General features: G+C 38.1%; 1 protein-coding gene across 2 annotated transcripts; it reads right to left on the reverse strand.

Annotated features, from left to right (window-relative positions):
• Nucleotides 1-2,672: 2,672 nt before the first annotated feature.
• Nucleotides 2,673-10,766, reverse strand: pax9 (paired box 9). Of its 2 annotated transcripts, none has more exons than XM_079632958.1 (3): nucleotides 10,537-10,766; nucleotides 9,418-10,050; nucleotides 2,673-3,428 (listed from the first exon to the last, which is right to left on the reverse strand). In XM_079632958.1, the coding sequence occupies exons 1-3, from the start codon at nucleotides 10,538-10,540 to the stop codon at nucleotides 3,253-3,255; spliced, it is 813 nt and encodes a 270-aa protein (XP_079489084.1). In that variant the 5' UTR covers nucleotides 10,541-10,766; the 3' UTR covers nucleotides 2,673-3,252. The 2 variants fall into 2 exon arrangements, with proteins under 2 accessions (XP_079489084.1, XP_079489083.1); XM_079632957.1 differs by having other exon boundaries at nucleotides 9,418-10,122; nucleotides 10,537-10,748.
• Between the last annotated feature and the right edge of the window lie 1,082 nt (nucleotides 10,767-11,848).

Below are 11,848 nucleotides of genomic sequence, written 5' to 3' on the forward strand. Positions count from 1 at the left end.
TCTGCTTATGGTCAGCCGGCCTTTAAAGTGAGGCTCGCACCTCGGCCCGGTCCACCCGCAGCCCCTGTGCAGTGTTACCGTGCGCCGTGCTCCTGTCTTCAGCCTGATTGCACACAGTCAGCTTAAGATAACCATGTGACATTTGACTTGACTTTCCATAGGAATTAATTCTAAACAGATGTGGGCGCGTGAGCAAGTGTGTTTTCACTTTCCTCCGTTTCAATGGTGGCTTTAAGATTAAGGTGTTTGTCATGTTTCCTCCTGTCACGACTGTACGTGTGCAGCACCACCTTAAAATATACACTTTTTCTATTTAATTTCCCGTCATAGTGCTTTTAAAATTCGATTAATCGCCATGTTTTGACTGTACGGTTCTGTACGTGTCAAACTCCCAATTGGAATGGACCAAAGTGCCATGTTTTCCTTGAATAGGCTGGTCTCGCCGTGTTCTCTGTGTGTTCGCCCTTGTTTTGTGAGCTTTTTTTACGTCTGTTAAACCCTGCATTAAATGAACGGCTGTGATATGTCCGTCCAGTCGATGCATTTGTATTGTCAGCAAAGCCAACGTCCGTATCAATGGCATCAGAATAGGAAAATGGCATTCAAAGCTGTTCATTTGAATAGAATAGGGTCTTGGGGAGTTTGTCTGGCTCATTGTGACATGTGATGGCCTCTATGTGTGGTGGTTTCTTGTCTGCCTTTTTGGTGGTTTATATGTGCTCAAAACAGCACCTCGATCCGAAGCAACGGTCCGTGACCACGGGGTTGGGGTGAAAGTGTTTTCCAAGTCAAATCAGCAGCAGTGCCTGCCAGAAGGACTGTTTGCACTGCAACATGTGGGGACTGCGTGTATCGTATGTTAGGGACTGAGAGCGTGTGTTTGTGGATTTTCGGCACGGAGGTGGTGTGTTTGTATTGGTTGGGGTCCTGAATATGAAGTATTTTGTTGTGTTTGTAACATTTGAAAGAAATTACATGGCGTTCAATACACTGCCTTTCATTTGTTTCTGTTTTGGCCCACCAGAAAAGGGAGGCAATGGGTGTTTAAAAAGCTTTGTCCCAGTATGACATGCTGGCCACAGTTATATATTTTTTTCGTTTCTTTTTTAACATTATCGTTTCACATCAACTCTGACTTTAGACAAAGCTCAGGGGAAAGAGCACTCAGGAATGTGTGGCCATTCATGTAACACCTGAGTGAAAGGCCTTGCAATGGAGTTTGTGCATTCATGTTGCTGCACGTGTGTGTGTGTGTGTGTGTGTGCGTGCATGCGTGTGTTCAGGCATAACCAAAGTTACGGGGACAAATTGATGGCAATACCAGAAATATGTGACTTTGTGGGCACCTTTTTAGGTCCCCATGGGGAAAACAGCTTATAATTTATACTGTGTGATGTTTTTTGAAAATGTAAAAATACAGAAAGTTTTCTAGGGGTTTATGGGTAGTGTTAGTGTAAGGGGATAGAAAATGCAGTTTGTACAGTATAAAAATTATTATGTCTATGGAAAGTCCCCATAAAACATAAAAACCCAGTGTGTGTCATCAGGTAAAACCTATATTATGGGGACAATATGTTCCGACAAATATGGCAATATCCAAAATCCTTGACCTTGTTGGGACATTTTTCGGTCCGCATGAGGAAAACAGCTTCTAAATCTTACTAAGTGATTTTTAAATGTCAAAATGCAGAAAGTTTTCTGTGGGATAGAATATGCAGTTTGTACAGTATAAAAATCATTATGTCTATAGAACGTCCCCATAAAACTTTAAAAAACCCATCGTGCGTGTGCGTGTGTGTGCATGTGTTTCTCTTGGTGGGTATATAGAACTTCAAATAAATTATATGCAAATCTAATAAATTAAAAGCAAGTTAATTAAAACAAATAAATTAAGGTATTTTGTCTGCCCCATTCTTCAAAGAATGGCATTTATTTTTGGTAGATGAATAATTCGAACACATGACACATTTAGACTTTTTGTAAAACCAGGGGCTTTTTTTCTTCACTATCTGGCTGCTCGCCAATCATTTTTATGTAACATAAGAATTAATACTGTTTGTTAATACTGTTATCATCTGCATGTAAATAACATTCATCTACTAAAATAATAACAATTGTCTGAAGCATTATTTTTAAATGGAATCAAGAATTTGATGAGCTCTAATCTTTAGTTTTATTATTTCATCATAGCAGAAATTAGTGTTAACAATATAATAATTAAACGAATGGATATATTTAACTGTAAAATTATTATTTACAGTAGTTATAATTAGTACACTTAATTTGTATTATTTGTTCAGGTAGTAATAATAGAGGCCGTTAATATTTATATTATCATTAAGAACTTCATCAATTTCTGATAAATAAAATGGGTGGCAAATAAATAATGAAAGAAAGTTATATTGAACAGGGGTTTTTACACATGTCTCTTTTAATAAGATACATTCAATTTCATTGTGCAATGTCTGGAGGTGTGCAGCTTCACTGATCATTAATGTTGCATGAATGAATGCTCCTGTCCCACATAATGCCTCGTCTCCCCGCAGCCGTGCCAACTGCACTTCATTCAACGTACCTTTACAATCTAATAAATAAATGTAATAACTTTTCCCCAGAGCTCTGGCATACATTATTAGAGAAGTGAAACTGGTATCCAAAAAGACAAAAATGTGATTTTTATCAAAAACATTTAACAAAAAAAAGGAACAAAGCAGAAAATCTAGCAATTTTGAACACCCTGAAAAAAAAACATTTAAATGCAAACTGGTCGGATGTTTTACATGAGATTTGCTTATTCAATCATTTTCTTGAAAACATACAAGAACAATATATTCACAGAGACGAGCACCAAAATTTAACTCGGGCTAGTGATGCAATTTCATGAGGAATAGCCACCACTATCAGACCAAGTGCACTGCACACCACTGGTGCTGTTCGGATCGGATGGGAAGGCCTTTGCATATCCTCACTGTTGCTCTTTTTTTATCCTGTGCAGACAAGTGCGAGATGCTGATATGGTGCGAGAGAATGTGGGCATTCAGAACAGTACATGGCTCGTCCGACAAGTCTTTCATAAATATCGTAAAGCGATAAGATTGGTCCATCTAGAGAGAGCCAGGATGAAAAGGTCCGTGTTGTTGTGCTCCGTTATTGTCTTGTATTCTCTCTTTGACCCCCCCACGCTCCTTGTACAGTCACAGAGCCGAGTGGGCGGAGTCTCGCGTGGCAGCCGTGCTCTTGAAGGTGATGATGTCACAGCTGTGGGGAGAGAGAGCACTGCCACTGGGCGGCTGCCATGTGTGGCCGGTCACATAGGCCGACGTGGTGCCGCTGGACCCCATGTAGGGTGACACTTGGGTGGGAGGGTGGGAAGGATGGATGCTGAGAGCTGTGACATAACTGTTCACTGTGGGCAATCCATTCAGCGTCTGAAAACAGAGAGCAGTGAGCGTAAGACTTCTGGCCATAAACCACACACGGCCATAGAGATGAACATAAAGATACCATGATAGCGAGGATAAGACTGTGGCGGGTGAACGTTAAAAATAGAAATGATGACTGGAGAGTCTATGAATAGAAACAACAGAAATGGATAAGATATGAAAAGATTTGCCGGAAATGGAAAAGCTATATCGAGGGAAATGCAAAAACAGGAATGTCTGTAACCCTTTGGCAGAATGTCAATATCAGTTCAGGGAAATTCACCAAGGCTTTTCGACATAAAGGGAAGAGATTCTGACGCAGGGTGGTCTTTGACTACTGGAAATGTTTTTCACAGATGACATCCTTTGTTGCAGAGTTAGGATTTGCCCATGATTTACTCATTATGACATGCTTGACCCCTATACACACATGAACGTACATGCATACATACATGTATATGGTATTCATTCAACTTTAATTCATTACTTAAATAGTAAACAGCATAAAAAAAGCCTGGGAGCACTTTATTTTACAGTTATGTTCCGCATGGTACATACTATGTACTTCTTATAGCATTTAAAATAACTGGGTTATAACAGGTAACCCTTAATCTATCCCTAAACTATAAACTTAACCCATGTAGTTACCTTATATTTCCCAGTACTTTCTTGGGTAACTGTAAGTACAAGTACTGTAAAATAAAGTAACCAAAAACCCTCATCTGCATTTGCAAAAAAAATATATATATATATATATATATATAGCCTATATATAAATGTATCTTTCGTTGTATGATTCAAGTCATGCACTAACTGATAAAAACGAAGTGAAGTTAACACCGTGGAAAGCATAACGTCAAATCTGACAAAAAAAAAAAATCTTACACATCTATAATGAAGAATTCACAAAGATTTAAAATTATTTCAAGAAAAGTTGTATGAGTCGGACAATCAAAAGTATGTGGCATACATATGAACATCTCGAGGCGGAAAGTTTAGTCGATTTATCTTGTTTTATAATGATTTTGACCTAAATAATCTGATGTACTTTTTGCAGATCGTTAATAAAGTGTTATGGTTTACCGAGCTCAAATCTAATCATTGGAGTTCATTAGATATAAAACACCGCGCGAAATAGAAAAAGGAAAGTAGGCCTATGAAAAGTGCTAAAATGTAGCCCTATTTGTGCTTATACTTTATATATTGCACCCGCAACTCTGCGCGTTATTGTTGCTGTTGTTTTGGGTGTAGAATAATGTATATAATCTATTTTCAAATAAATCTATAGCCTATGTGTGTGTGTAAAAGCAGCAGTTTCCACGAGAAGTTGACGAAAATAAGCCGTGACAGCCCTTTTAGTCACAAAACAAAATAGCAATATTATTTATTTTCTTCAGTCGTTAACTGTAGTTGTGGGTGTGTCGCTATAATGAACAGAACAGTAATTTTCAATTTTCAATTTTTGATAACTTCCCACATCGTAGATTATATATTTAATATTTAACTTGATTTAAGTCCCAACCTCTAAAAGATGTTTCTGCGTGATGTGTTTGGTAATGAAGCATGTTATCACGCTGTGCCCAGAGAATTCAAAAAATGGACATATAACTTCTAAAATATTGCGTTGTGCTTTATTCTGTAACCTTATAAAATGTAGAGGTTAAGATAGTTAAATATTTGCAATTGGTGTAAAACAAAGGTTTTCTGGGAAATAAGATTAATGATGTTCAGTAGGCCTATCATTAATAGCTTTGAATATTTTATTATTAGTCTTTAGGCAACCTAAATTCACTGCACATTAAATGTTAATCGGGTTAATTTCGTTATAAGAGATGCGTAACATAATGTGTATTCATTAAAATCGTGTGAATGACGATACATTTTCCGTGACCCCTCTTGGTTTTTAATAATATTTTTTTGGTTTCAAGCTATCTGGCGTTCTGACAGATACAAACTTATTTAAACCACAGCGATGTATCTATTTATTGTCCTCGTTTATTGCGTGATGCAGTCTGACTCGTGGTATTTGATCATTTATCCAAGATGACAGACTCAATCATTCGGTAGTCTGTGATATTCATCGTCTTTCTGAATGTTACAATTTTTATTTCTTAAGCAAGCTACTCTGATTTTTACGTTTCATTCAGTACAGGCATAATTTACGCTAAAACAACGTTTCATAGTCGGTAATGAAGATTTATTCCATCTTATTCTTTCAACGACACATAAATCTCCAAGACCCACAATAAACGATTAGTCAGTCTGTTTGTTGCTGCCCAGCAGTGCGCGAATAAATAATTCGACTGCACCACCGGATGGCACGCGCGTTATCCGCGCGCACTCTCCTTTCTCATTCCAGCACATGAGCAGGCAGAAACCGGTGCGCGAGCTTCTTGACAAATAGAAGAGCATTTGTCTTTCACATGTCGGCACGGCACTTAACTGTACAATACTAGTACTATGCAGAACAACCAGCCATGAGCCAAAGACTTTTCCATAATAGCCTCTTAATAATAACAAGAATGATAATAATGATGATATAATATCTATCTAGTATTACCCTTATGTAAAACATATGGAGGTAAGAGGTTTAGCATTCCAAAAGATTCTGGCGAATATTAAATTGGGCGAATAGAAATTATTTGAATAATGTATAACACGTGTTTATTGAAGAATAATAGAATGCATATTTGTTGAATGAGATCGATGGCTTCAAGTGGAAAGGTGTATTTAAAAAAAACAAAGAAAGCCACTTTAATATTTATTTATTTATTATTATATTTTACATCTGAATGTAAAGCAATGGTTTGAACTTATATTTAAAGATACGAGATAATTCGTACACAAAATGTTTACAGTTTTAAATGGAGCTGTAGAACAATTAAGAATAAACTGATAGCCTATATATTTAAAAAATAATAATATTTAACTTTAATATTGTTGTATTTTTTTATCTTTGGCTCATGCACGTGTTACATATCAATTGTAAATCATTTACCTCGACAAAACAATTTTCTTAAGAAAAAAATTCGTTAAATCCTAAATAAATGTATTTTGTATTTCAAATAAACGTTTGTGGCAAAGTACACTTAAGAGTTGCTTAATAAGTAGAGCACGATAAAGATATTGATTAAATGTTTAAAAACTATGCAAAATAGTGGATCAAAACATTTATTACAATTTTATTTGTCAAAGAATTCCACTCAGTATCACGCTTAAATAAAAAGTATTGAGGAATACTAATACATTTCGATTCATTACACGCATAACTTTTGCATTGTACAAAAAGCCTCCAATAGTCATGCCTACACATTAACAGCTGTGCGAATACAGACAGGTAAATATCTTCGTTCGTTTTATTTCAAACGTGCGATAGGCTACTTCATTTGTAAATACTTGTAAAAAAAAAAAAATGAAACCCAGTGACAAGGCCTCATGCCTGCCCACGCCAAAGAACACACACACACACACACACACACACACACACACACACACACACACACACACACACACCGAATTGCCCAAAAAATTGTTATGGATTTTATGTCTTCTTTAAGATGACTATTAATTAACTGAATAAGCTTTTCTGTTTCTTCCAGATTGGGTTTGATTGTTTTTATGGTTAACATAGGTGGCTTCTTTACCTGTGTGTATTTTGCTTCAGGTTCTAAGTGAAGCTTATCCACATTGACTAGTGGAGAAATCGCTGGTGAAAAAGTAGGCTACTCTTGTTAATAGCTTTCCATTCTTCTATTTTGGCACTGGGAAAGGACAGACTGTCACTAACTGCAGGGCAAAACAGAGACATGAAGACTGGAGTCAGACAGGACAAGCGTGGGGAGTAGAACTGCCACATGAACAACTTATTCAGTAAAATCTGCTGCACTGCCATCCATCTCACCAGAAGAAACACAAAAAACTGCTATATCATCGTGTGTGTGTGTGTGTGTGTGTGTGTTTTATAATAGCGTGTTTAGTCTGTATCGTAAAAAAAACTAGTTTTTCATAATCAAATTATGATGATAATGACGTAATGTTAACATGTTTTTAAATTAATAAATAATATATATGTATATTGTAAAAAATATGATCAATAAGTTATGACAACATATGTTTTTACATTGCGTTAACTCATCAAAATAAGTTGAGCAATTTTCTACTTTTTTTAGTTTTAGAAGATTCAACTAATTTTTTTAAGTCCGTTGTAAGTTGAAATGAACTTGAAATGAAATAAAAAAAATTAAGGCAGCAACTTTTTTTACAGTGATCACATCACATATATGCCCTATTTCTATTCAAACGAAGATGCAGAAAAAAACTGAATGTGTGTGGTTAATTCATCAGATGAAGCGCACAGTGTCAGGGAGTCCTTCGGAACATTTACCCAGCGTCTTCCTGGGAGGACAAATTAGATTTACTTTAACCGTTTCCCCTTTGTGCCTGATGGATATTATATTATACACGGTTCCTAAAGTTTGAAATTGGAAAAGCAAGCCCACCAGTGTTGAAACCTGAGAGGGCCACAAAGCCTTCACGGAATCTTTGCATTGTTTCACAACGTATAAACAGGAATAGGCTACACCATAACGATGCCATACTTTCAGTATCTAGCCTAATTTTGAGTTTTGTTTATGCAATTATGCAATCGATTGTGCAATCTTTTATTTTAAAAAGGTCGATTAGGGTAAACAAATCTACAGTTACATAGACCAAATTTAATTAAAGTGCATGCTTAGCATGAAGACCAGATGATGTCTGAGCATGAACAGCCATTACTCAGTGTCTATGTGTGTGTGTGTGTGTGAGAGAGAGAGAGAGAGAGAGAGAGAGAGTGTCTATGTGTGTGTGTGTGTGTGAGAGAGAGAGAGAGAGAGAGAGAGAGAGAGAGAGAGAGAGAGAGAGAGAGAGAGAGAGAGAGAGAGAGAGAGAGAGAGAGAGAGAGAGAGAGAGAGAGCGCGCGCGCTAAATGATAACAATCTGTCCAAAAATTTGCGGCACACATTCTTCCTGTCAAGCCATCCTCGAAAGTAGCCTATGTGTTCGGGGAAGTTTTTCGGTGGAGAAACGGTTGCACGCTACACCTTTTTGAGTGTAGCCAACATCATGTTGAAACGTCTGCTAATAATTTGGAAATGCATTAATGATTTATAAAGGCCTCCTAAATGCAATATCCTCTGCGTTTGAAGCATTAATGTCAACACTGCCTTTGAAAATAGGCAATGAACTAGGCTACCATTAAATAGGACAGGCTGTGGCCTTCACACGTTACTGTAGGCCTACTGAAACACACCACATATGAACAGACAAATGGATTTGAACGAGATTTTTAACATCCACGTCTCTTAGATTAATTTTAAGTTCCTTGAAAGAAATTATGATAATAATTGAATTCAAGTGATGCGTCGCCTAGCATTTACTGGAAAGCATTGCTGTGGCATTCGCATCATGTCGAATCGCATGTAGGCTATAGCTAAATTGTTTTTGTGATGAGTTCAAATGAGCTGGGAAAATCATGTAAAGTGTGTCCTATGTTGTAACTGCTAGCTTTGAACATCAATCAATTTTTATTTTTTTTATTTTTTGCGCCACCTCCAAAATATTCCACATCCGCCGCCTAATTATTACCAAAAGCACTAAACCATGTGTTTCAATGCAAACGTGTAGCTTCTGCACAAATTCCAGCACACTGTTTGCATCGTGCCACTCGCTGTAAAAAATGATCATCCTTTTTTTCTTGCGGACCTGCCGATATGCGATAAATATTAGGCCTAATAGCCTAATAATTGAGTCCAATAAAATGATAGACGTTTGAATAGCTTAACGGCCTTCCATCACTACCAAAACGTCTCTTTTCATTTTCTCTGTTACACACACAGACATACACAAAATCTCAGACACGCTTTGACAGGCCTTGGTGTCTTTTGACAGGATGCCCCCACACACACACACACACGAACAAGGACTTTCTTTTACCAAAAACTGAGAGGATGCTTACTTTGCTGCTCCGTTATTGATCGAATGCCCAGAATATCTGTTACAGAATGAGAAGAAGGCCATATCCTATGCATTGCCATGTGTGCAGGAAGAGTGGGCATGCCAGGCGGAGTCGGTACTTTAGTCCCAGTGGCGGAGATCGGAGTGGGATACGAGTACAGGTGGTTGTAAGGGAGGGTGGGTTGAGGCTGAGGATGAGCGCCCTGTTTGCTCGACTCGTACTGGTTCTGTTGAGACAGATTTCCGATCTTGTTGCGGAGAATCCTACTGATCGAGCTGACGGAGGGCAGATTGAATTTATCACACACACCGTCCGCAAGCAGTCTGTCTCGAATCTCCCAAGCGAAAATGCCAGGGTCCCGTTGCTTGTAAGTCCTAATGTGCTTGACTACGGTTGGGGTCGTGACCCTCGGTTTACTGCCGCCAATAGCGCCGGGAAGTATTGAGCCGGTTTCGTTGTACCGAGCCAGAATCTTGCTCACACACCCGTGAGAGACGCGGAGCTGCCTGCTGATGTCGCAGGGCCTGATGCCCAGCTGGGCCAGCTCTACTATCCTGAGCCGGATGGCATTGGGTAGGGGTCTTCCGTTCACAAAAACGCCGCCTAGCTGGTTCACTTCCCCAAAGGCTGGCTCTAGTGATGCAGATATATGAAGAAAAAAAGAATTGCAAAAATCATCAGATTTTACCAGGCCCTGAACTGCGTCTGAAACAGAAAACCTACGGATAAATGTTTCAGTAAAACTTTCGATTATTCTTTCTGCTGTTCATATTTGCATTGAAGTTTCTTGTTTCATTTTAATGCAATGAGTTGAACAAAAAGTCATTCTATAAATTCTGCAAATAGAAGGGGGGGAAAACAACGTTACTACATTCTTTAACACGTATGTCATATAATAAACGAAATTGCACATTCAGTAGGGTAGTTTTGGACGCGATCAAGCTCATTCGCGGCAAAGTGCCATTCTGTTCCCCGAAAGGACGGTCAAAGCATCAGTCAGTTAAACAGTTTGTGTCGAGAACTAAACCATATATGACTAAATTGTCTAACCGTTCCCCCCCGAATTTTTTTTTATGCATGCCCGTTCCCATGTGGGAAAACATGAAATATGGACCTTACCCATTGCGTTTAGCCTCCCGAGGAAAAAGGAAACTTCTGTGTGCTGTCCTGTTCTGACCTGTTCCGAGTCCAGTTTAGCTGATTTTTATCGCACCGAAGACGATGTGGATGAAAAGTAAGCGTCCGAGACGGATGCGATACCGATTAGTTGCAAGAGAGGAAAATTCGCCTTCTGTTTCCTGATGGCAGGGAGCGCAAGCTTACATTTCAATCCCAGTAACTGATGGGCTGGCCCTTTACACATGTCTCGAAAGCGAGGTGCTGCCAGCCAATGAAACCGCGCGTTTTTCCCCATGTTGTTTTTCTATTGGCTGACAGATTTGACATGACAGGCGTTTGCACCGGCGCAAGCTTGCTTTTGAGAGTTACCCGAGTGTTGGTTTTCTATTTAGACAGATCTAAGAATGGTAAGTGTTTGCAACATTGCACTGTAATTTTGTTTCATAAGCATAATTCTAATTATTTCGTTGACTTGAACAAATTTGCGGGGGAGTAGGCTATTTTTTCTAAACAGGGGCCCTGTGATTTATCCTGATGCCATTTAAATTGCACTTAAAATGCGTCCGACTTATTCATTAATTTATTAGGCTACTTTATTATTCCTATTTTTTTACAAATGCATTTTTAGTTTGTGATATAGTTCCAAACCAATGGTTAGACGTGCTGTTTAAAAAAATGCTATAAAACGGGTTAAATAGGCTATGTGACAATGAACAGTCATTTTATGTCCATGTTATTTATTTAGCTTTATTTTACGTTCAACTGTAAAGAGCTGATGCTTTACATACCCCAGACGTTTTGTATGAACTCTTCATTAGACGTTGACTTGTCTGTCACAATGTAGTGACTCGTACGAAAATACGAGATTGAATGAGATTCTTTTACGCTTTTATTTTCATTGGATTATGATTCCATGGCAAAGCATCATGGACCAATGAAGTCTTAGTGACGACGACGTAGGCTATAACAAACTAGTCCGGTGTTTGTTTGATGCTGTGGATATAAATAATTGTGAGTAATCGGGTAACAAATGTAGGCTACCTTATGTTTAAGTAATATATAGGCTATTTAATCAATAACCTCTTTGTTTTCTAATTGGTCAGTATATTCAACGTTTATCTTTTTTTTAAAAATGTATTGTTTAGATGCGCTCGGGCCTGTTTGAACAATAACAGCCACTGCATATATAGTGGCAAGTTATTTGTATCGTCGTTTAGGCTACTGTTTACTCGAGACTTGAGCCCTTTCATGGTTTCGACTATTTCTAACTTTCAGAGTATTTCAAATCTCAAAGTAGCCTATCTCAAACCTC

This window comes from Phoxinus phoxinus (genome assembly GCF_949152265.1).
Source record: "Phoxinus phoxinus genome assembly, chromosome: 13".
NCBI classification, from domain to species: domain Eukaryota; kingdom Metazoa; phylum Chordata; class Actinopteri; order Cypriniformes; family Leuciscidae; genus Phoxinus; species Phoxinus phoxinus.